The sequence below is a fragment of the Thermobia domestica genome, chromosome 4 (assembly GCF_964235325.1).
Source record: "Thermobia domestica chromosome 4, izTheDome1.hap1.1, whole genome shotgun sequence".
NCBI classification, from domain to species: domain Eukaryota; kingdom Metazoa; phylum Arthropoda; class Insecta; order Zygentoma; family Lepismatidae; genus Thermobia; species Thermobia domestica.
Genome location: NC_137457.1, coordinates 319,304,171 through 319,313,885, shown reverse-complemented (window position 1 = coordinate 319,313,885; position 9,715 = coordinate 319,304,171). Strand labels below are relative to the sequence as shown.

Below are 9,715 nucleotides of genomic sequence, written 5' to 3'. Positions count from 1 at the left end.
TTTCTTCGGAAGTCCGATATGGGATAATTAACCATGAGATGAGTATGCATTGAGGGACGAACAATAACAAGAAAGTTTATTGAATTTTACTTTATTGGAAAATAATCATGATTTCAATTAGTAGGTGATGTTTCGTAATCGCCCTCGTTACAAGTTAATTTCAGCGACTCCTCTACTCTACATGCAGTTCTTCTTCGTTAACTACTAACAGTTTTTTTTTTGTTTCGGTTTGTTTTTTTTTTTTTTCGTTTTCTTTCAACCTTGCGGGAGGTACAACGAATAGGATGCTTTCTCTCTATGACACTTTCTCCCTTTTTCAAAACACACACACAGGGACACATACACAGTACCTGCCTATCATATTACATCTTTATTAGGTACTTTGAACGATTTCATTACCTTAAACAGTTCTAGCGAATGAGTATTCACCAACAGTTTTTAAGAGCAGAAAAAAGTGTTTTATACTAAACATTTTAAGCAAACAAATTTTATTCTCAATCTAAACTTCTTTGCAATCGAAAATAGTCTCAAATCAAATATTATCAAAGAAGTTTATATGCTACATTGCTTTACCAAAAAAAAAAATAAATAAATAAATAAAAAATAAATAAATAAATGAAAATAAAGCTAGAAATTTTATCAAATAAAAAAAATATTAAAATAAAATGATTAATGAAACAAATTTCTTGAAACAAATTTCTTATTAAACAAATTAAATTAGTTTTTAACCCAGCATGTCATCCACTTGGTAATCCTTAATTATTTCTCACAAACGTTGGGCAAAGCCTTCCCAAAATTGTATTTATAGAACCCATTATATCGTTTTGACACACACACACACACACACACACACATATATATATATATATATATATATATATATATATATATATATATATATATATATATATATATATATATATATATATATTACAATCAGATGCCCTTCCTGACGTCAACCCTCCTTATATTATATAATCGGCCTTGGACCATCTAATCAGGACCTTCAGAAAATTATGCAATCTTGTGAGGAATGTAATGAGTTCTTTTAGTTTCGTTATAGATAATCAGCCATTGGGTAGAGGCTGCAAGAGCATATATTCATTGTGGCAGAGTACATTCGCACTAGCAATTGTGCTTAGAACCAGTGGACTTCAAACAAATCCTCATCAAGCGACTGTACAAGTTCCAGGAGATAGGTAAGGTAGTGGACGCACTAAGAAGAACTAAGCCATGTACAGTAACAAAAAATCGAAGCCACTTTGAATACGTATATGTTGAAAATGTGAATAATAATATGTTTCTTTAAGTTTGCATAACTTTTTGAACATCCTGTATATATATATATATATATATATATATATATATATATATATATACAAGGTGGTAGGTATTTCCACCGACAAACCTTGGAAGGTGATTCCTTATACGAAATGAAAAAAAAAGTTCTAATAAACATGGGTCGAAAAATGCCTCCTTTCAGAGTTATGATCCATTGAAAATTCGAAAAATCATTTTTCAAAACTCCCTAACTTAGCAACTATAGGATCCACCCCAGTGGTTTAAGGGATTACACAGGAACTTGTATGTTCTCTATCTAAATATCCATGTTTTACCATCTTCCGTTATCGGTGAAAGGAACTGTGAAAAGGAAGTTGAAGTATAGGGATACTCCTGTAAGTACTAATGGTGCGTTCATTTCGCTGGTACCGGTGAATTCTGAAACATCGATATTTAGATAGAGTGTATTCCAGTTCCTGTGTAATTTCTTAAACTGCTTGGGATAGGTCCTATAGTTTCTAAGTTAGGGAGTTTTGAAAAGAGATTTTTTCGAATTTTCAATGGATCATAACTCTGAAAGGTATTTTCGGCCCATGTTTATTAGAACTTTTTTCCTTCATTTCGTATAAGGAATCGCCTCCCAAAGTTTGTCGGTGGAGTTACCTATTACCCTATATATACATACATACATATATATATATATATATATATATATATATATATATATACAGGGTGGTTCAGTAATGTTGGACAGCCCTGAATAAATCGGAAACCAGAAGAGATATTAGCAAGAGTGTGGTGGATCCATATACTTGTGGAAGGGGGACGTCTTGTGAGGTACCACACAATGTTACCAGGTCAACAGTGTTGCCAGCTCAGTACAAAGTTGTATTTTTTTAAATGGAACATATAGAAGTTTATGCCATCAAAAGAATTAGTACAGAATGTGAATACCAACAAGTGAAACCGCACCTGTCAGTGTTGCCAAATAAGGAAGTTATAAAGCTTCAAAGATCAAGAAATTAAAGTGTCCGTAGAGCAAAACTAGCAAAAAGGCAAGAAAAATAATACTACGGAATGAAAAGGAGTAACCGAAAGAGTAAACCAAAGAACGCACAGCATCCAGTGAGTAACAGGGTTGCCACAGTAAAGGGGGAAAAAATTGAAAATTTTGCAGTTGCCATAGGAGGAAAACTGCCCATATGACATAATGCTGGAAACACCATAGAAAGTCTATGTAAGATTCAGGAATCCTAATAGCGTTTGTTCGAAAGCGATATCTCTAACCGTTTTCGAGATACACCAACGGTGTGCGGGGTTTGCAACACTGCATAATTGATTTGACGATTAGACCCGTGTAGTTCTTACATTTTGTTGGGCGTATCATTTTCATTACTCGTTCCTGTAGTTTGGAGGGCGAGGGAATTATTATGCAGTGTTGCAAACTCCGCACACCTTTGGTGTATCTCGGAAACGGTTAGAGATATTGATTTCGAACAAACGCTATTAGGATTCCTGAATCTTACATGAACTTTCTATGGTGTTTCCAGCATTATGCCATATGGGAACTTTTCCTCCTATAGCAACGGCAAAATTTTCAATTTTTTCCCCCTTTACTGTGGCAACCCTGTTACTCACTGGATGCTGTGCGTTCTTTGGTTTACTCTTTCGGTTACTCCTTTTCATTCCGTAGTATTATTTTTCTTGCCTTTTTGCTAGTTTTGCTCTACGGACACTTTAATTTCTTGATCTTTGAAGCTTTATAACTTCCTTATTTGGCAACACTGACAGGTGCGGTTTCACTTGTTGGTATTCACATTCTGTACTAATTCTTTTGATGGCATAAACTTCTATATGTTCCATTTAAAAAAATACAACTTTGTACTGAGCTGGCAACACTGTTGACCTGGTAACATTGTGTGGTACCTCACAAGACGTCCCCCTTCCACAAGTATCTGGATCCACCAAACTCTTGCTAATATCTCTTCTGGTTTTTGATTTATTCAGGGCTGTCCAACATTACTGAACCACCCTGTATATATATATATATATATAGAGAGAGAGAGAGAGAGAGAGAGAGAGAGAGGGATATTGAATGTCACAGATGGATGTGAACTGACTTAGAATGCCGTCAATAATTGTTGAACACGAACGGATTCCTTAACCAAAGAAAAAAAATATAAGGAATACTGAGCTAGGGCACTATACTTACCAATGGTGATCACTAGCATTTGAATCCCAGGGCTTAAAGACCTAAATTTGACCCTTTCTAAAATATTAATTAACATTATTTTCTTTATGACAAATTACCTTGAATTGGAAGTAATTAGAAACACCTCATTTAATCCTTTCTTCACGAAATCTAAGATTTTCATAATACATAAAATCCTATGGAGAAAAAACAGAAAATACATAACATTTGCCTAAAACTCAATCTAATGCAACGTTTAAGTGTACTCTGCATGATATTCCAAAAAGTGAAAAAGTTGAAAGGTCAAAACATTTTTAATGTTATTTCTTACGCCTAAATGTGCCAACAGAATCAAGCCTAATTAAACCTTAAAGATTTAAAGGTAAGAGTCTCGCATTTTTTTTTTTTTTAAACTCACGGACTTATCAGATTAACAACGCTGCTTGAATAGCTTTGCAAGACCCATAAATATTATATACAGGGTCTGTCCTGCATGAAACCAGACTATCTCTGATGTGGCGCCCTCTCGCGTCGCACAGTGAAACTGACTTCGGAGAGTTAGGGGGGGGCGTAGCAACACCACGCACAAGTGTTCAGTTTGCTGCAAGCAGTGGTTCGGTGTGAATCGAGTGTTGAGTGAGACGTTGTGCGAGTGCTCATCATTTTCCACGACGCTCAAGGCGTCGTCCACAAGGAATTCGTCCCACAAGGAGCGACGGTGAACGCAACTTTCTACGTCCAGGTCCTCGAAAGACGCGGCAGACGTGTCGCCCGCTTTCGAAGAGACATCGCCTACAACTGGACCCTGCACCACGACAACGCTCCCAGTCACACAGCAAGGATTGTGCAGGAGTTTTTGGACAAGAAACATATTTCTACACTTTCACAACCTCCTTACAGCCCTGATCTGTCTCCGTGTGACTTTTTTCTCTTCCCCGGCTAAAACGAAACCTCAAAGGACATCGATTTGAGTCTATCGAAGCTGTTCAAGCTGCCGTCACAAGGACCCTGAACAGCATTTCACAAGAGGATTTCCAGGGAGTTCATCTACAGTGGCAGAATCACTGGAAGCGCTGTGTAGATGCCGGTGGATGTTATTTTGAAGATTATTAGTTGTAGTTATGTTACTTTAAATACATCTAGTTCCACAGCCTTAGTCTGGTTTCAGTCAGGACAGACAGATGGAGACCCTTCAGATGGAAACAGCTTAAGTACCATGGCTTTCAGTTTTCTGCTTAATTCCGTAAAACCCAGAAGAACAACGCTGTCTGAATAACCGTTCGCACTTTTATATATTGCAATATTAGATAGAGGAACGGTACACGGGGTTTCCCTCACCTTTTAACTATATAAGATTCTATACAGTGTATACACTAGAGTACAAATTAGTAATTATCTATAATACGTCAATTTCTTCTTGTGGTACAAGAACTTTTCTCAAAATCGCAGTCAGTCATGATTATGTCTTATTAATGTCTGTCATCTAGCCGTCTAAGTCTGAATGGACAAGTAGTGCGTCTCTCAGAATGAAGATTTAGATCATTCTACCTAGGAGACCAGCAGGAAACTGTAAGGAGGTTCCAAAATAACGGACAACTCCATTCAGTGACACAAGTGATAGGAATGTGTGAAAGAATCATGATCGCGTGTACAGTTTGCTATAACGCTTAAAAGAGAATGCACATACAATCAGGGCCGCCCACAGGGGGGGGGGGTGTATGGCGCAAGCTGCGCCATTGAGAAAAATTTTGGGGGGGGGGATTTTACTCTACTTTCGAACTAGCAATTTTACTGTCGGAATAGCATTAAAACACGATTTTGAGAAGCTAATTTTCAAAAATTTTCCGGGTTGCCCCCTGCTTCGATACTCGATGAATGAAGTACCGCGCAAGTAGCCGTATGAAAGGAAAGGTTGGTTCGTTTTAAGACAGAAGGGCCGCCCACAGGAGGGATGATTGGCGCAAGTTTTCCACCGAGAAAAAAATTGGGGGGAATAAAAAAATTGGGGAAGAATTGTAATCTAATGTCGAATAAGTAATTTTGCTGTCGTCAGAACAACATTGGAACACGATGCGATTTCTTTTTAAAATCTCGAGAATGAATACCCCTACCCCCTGCTTAGAAACTCTATGAATGAAGTACCGCGCAAGTTGCTATATGAAAGGATGAGCTGGTCGGTTTATCGCTTTGTGTAGGTAATTTACCCATTTTCTGCTGGGAGCATTTATTTATTTATTATTTATACCATGTACGACACTTAATAAGTAATGCTGTTCAATTGCTACATGATGTATAATAAATGAATTAATGATAATATTTTGTATAGTTTTCTGTTTGTGCGATTACATTTTCCAGGGCCTGCGGTAACCTGAAAACCAGCTCAAAAGTGGCATCACTGTGTACAATAGAGACTTTCCGTGAGAGGTCACTCCAGTAGTATTCTATACATTCAGCTCCATGTATTGTACAGAGCAAGGATCTTATAAAATAGAGGATCCGCCCATATACAGGGTGTTTCAGATAAAACATCCAGTGCTTATAAATCCGAAACGGCTGAGAATAGAAAGATGAAACAAAAACTGAGATAGGAAAATGTCATAGGGCGCATCACATGGTGTTGTTGTGGTGACCCCCAGGGCTCTCCTTCAAGGGGGCCCAGGGGCCAACTTCAAATTTTCAAATAGGAACACGTATTGAATCATACTTCATTCAATAGTACTTGAAAAACGAAACAACTTTTGTAGGAAACAATTTTCGATTTGGGCCACCGTTTTTAAATGGCCGCAAAAAGTGGGTCCTATATCAAATAAAACATCCAGTGCTTATAAATCCGAAACGGCTGAGAATAGAAAGATGAAACAAAAACTGAGATAGGAAAATGTCATAGGGCGCATCACATGGTGTTGTTGTGGTGACTCCCAGGGCCCTCCTTCAAGGGGGCCCAGGGGCCAACTTCAAATTTTAAAATGGGAACATGTATTGAATCATACCTCATTCAATAGTCCTTAAAATACGAAAGAACTTTTGTAGGAAACAATTTTCGATTTTGGGCACCGTTTTCAAAATGGCCGCAAAAGTCCTGTATTAGTTTGAAGTTGGCACCTAGGCCCCCTTCACTGAGTTTCCTGAGGGTCACCACAACAACACCACTTGATATGCTTTATCATCGTTTCTATCTCAGTTTTTGTTTTATCTCTCTATTATCAGCCGTTTCTGATTTAGGCTTATAAGCAGTGGACGTTTTATCTGATACAGAACCCACTTTTTGCGGCCATTTTGAAAACGGTGGCCCAAATCGAAAATGGTTTCCTACAAAAGTTGTTTCGTTTTTCAAGTATATCTACTATTGAATGAAGTATGATTCAATACGTGTTCCCATTTGAAAATTTGAAGTTGGCCCCTAGGCCCCCTTGGAAGGCCCTGAGGGTCTCCTCAACAACACCATGTGATGTGCCCTATGGCATTTTCCTATCTCAGTTTTTGTTTCATCTTTTTATTCTCAGCTATTTCGGATTTATAAGCACTGGACGTTTTATCTGAAACACCCTGTATATATTCATCCTGTTAAACAGTGAAGCCAAAAAACAACCGAACATCGGCACGTCTGATTGGCTACTCTCGTTTCTACCATCGTCTGATTGGCTACTTTCGTTTCCGCCATGTTTGTTGGCTCAAAACATTGCGATCCTATTAGGTGGAGTGAGCAGAGTAGGAGTGACGAAACTGTGACGTATGGCTTCAAGATTTTGTTGTAAGGGCAGATCCTCTGTTTTATAAGATCGTTGGTACAGAGTGAAGCCAGCTAGGCAGTTGTTCGTTTTTCGCAGATCCTGGAAAATGTAATCACACATTCACACACATAGAAAACTATAGAAAATATGATCATTCATCATACATCATGTAGTAACAGAATATTGTTACGTATTATATGTCGTCCATAATAAATAAATAAATAAATAAATAAATAAATAAATAAATAAATGTAAACGTAACCGAACAATAGATCGGTTACAATAGCGCCAAGAATTGAAATCACAAAAATGAGCGCCAAGTTCTGGTGAACAACAGTTACAAACACTCAAGGAATCACTTTCAAATTTAGATTTGAAACTTGCCTATGTTGTCTGTTGAAAATTATAAAGTAGTTTGACATAATTGTGAGCTAGTGGTAACCATACAGACAACATCCAAGTTTCAAATCTAAATTTGAAGTGAGCCAGTGAGTGTTTGTAACTGTTGTCCACCAGAACTTGGCGCCTATTTTTGTGATTTCAATTCTTCTTAAGGCCACTCGTACTTGGCTCTTTTACAGGAATGTTTTTTGTTGGATATCACTTCTTTTTGTAGGCTAATTTCGAGGATAACATTTTCTTTTGGTATCAAACTCAATAACTTGTAACTTGCGTCTTACTTTTCATGTGCAAGGGAATTATTATATCAATATTTTGTAAAGAAAAAAATAATACTACTAATTGTAAAAAAAAAAAAAAAAAAAAAAAAAAACCTGTGCCATACACAGTGTGTAGAAGTTTTTATACCCTTCAATATCCTTATAGAACATATTTAGTATTGTACACTACCAAGGCTAGTAATAAAAGTAATGCCATTTTTATAATTACTACTACCCCTACTACGTACTACTACAAGCATTCCATAATACTACTACAGGAAATAAAAACAACAACAAAATAACAATTACTAGTACTATAAAAACTACTGCTACACTGGGCAATTGTTTTAAGAGGACTTGAGTTTTGAGGAGGGAAGAGATTATTAGTTTGGGGGGGTGCGCCATCAGCTTTGGGGGGATGGGCACCCCTGCATACAATTATCCAAATACGTATATTAAGGCCTACGCTCAATACTGTGGGTTGATTCACTGATTTTTTCTTACTCGATAAGAATAATAAATATCAATACCAGATTGGTGATGTTTGAATGTCTTTTAGGTACGATCTTTCACTAAGGCTGCCCCTCCATTGCATCCGAATGCGACTGCGAACGCGAATGCGAACTGCGAATTCATGTGCCTGTACTACATGCGAAGTTTTGTGAATGCGAATCAAGTTGCAATATCTCTTTCAAACCTTCAATGTAAAATATTATTGCTTGAAAATTCATATCTTAAAGTTTTCAGAGCAATAATAATAATAATAATAATAATAATAATAATAATAATAATAATAATAATAATAATAATAATAATAATAATAATAATAATAATATCTATTAATTTCCTTTCTGTGCAAAATAGAGTGAATGTCGCTCCTGTTATTATTTATTATGCTTCTGTGGTAACCGCTATTTTCACTTTAAAATAAATTAACTAAGTAAAATTAGAGATTGCAAAATCAACCAACTTTCTAAGAACATTTTCTCCATGAGTAAAAAACCCGTTTTTGCTGTTTCAAACATATTAGTCAATAATTACATGTATTTGTAAAATCATTATTTGAGGAACAAAGAGGAAATACAAATTGAATAAAAAGTTGCGGTTCGTGTATTAATTAAATCTTCAGATTTTAAAGAGAAAACAAAGAAAATTATACATATCTTCCACTCCAAGTTCTTTACTTACATCTGCCCATAATTTGATCACAACGTGTCATTAGTGGTAATTTGGATGAGCTTGGATCCACAATGGAACTTTATCAAAAACACAATTTATTAAAACATCAACATCTATTTTCATTTTTATTTTTATTTTTATCTCTGCACCTCGCAACGTCGTCTACTTTCACGCAAAACAAACTTTCTTCTCTCATGTAGCGCTCAATTTCTCTGCAGACGACTCTCCATTCGCACGAATTCGGACGAACAATACCAGCATGTTGGGATCGTTCGCATTCGCATCTTTTCGTCGGTTTTCGCAATTCACAGGTCGGAACTAGTCGATGCACTCCAATTTATTTACACGTACTGGGAAATTCGCATTCGCAATCGCATTCGGAAGCAATGGAGGCGCGGTCTAAGATTGAGAGAGATATGCCAACAGAACCTTTGTTTTACCATTAAAAGCATCATATAATAAATACTTGATTGTAATATTGGAGTGATTTCTTAGTTGTCAATCAATAGAAATTCTGTGAACTGGAAAATTACGGAGGTTGATTGTGAAATTACTTTGAATAAAGGAATTTCTCCTTGTGCGTAATGAAAGCATATTTGGAGGTAGTGAGCGAAACACTATCGCCATTACAATTATTACACATTTCTGGTGTTATGAATGTTTATTTGGTGTCT

At 36.5% G+C, this 9,715-nt stretch overlaps 1 protein-coding gene across 1 annotated transcript in view; it reads right to left on the bottom strand.

Moving 5' to 3' along the window:
• Positions 1–9,715, bottom strand: part of LOC145683557 (phospholipid scramblase 2-like) — a 149,547-nt gene that overhangs the window by 15,540 nt on the left and 124,292 nt on the right. Inside the window, exon 8 of the mRNA XM_081754906.1 lies at positions 3,592–3,669. Within this exon, the coding sequence (XP_081611032.1) occupies positions 3,619–3,669 (51 nt within the window). The 3' untranslated portion in view covers positions 3,592–3,618. The remainder of the gene's footprint in view (positions 1–3,591; positions 3,670–9,715) is intronic.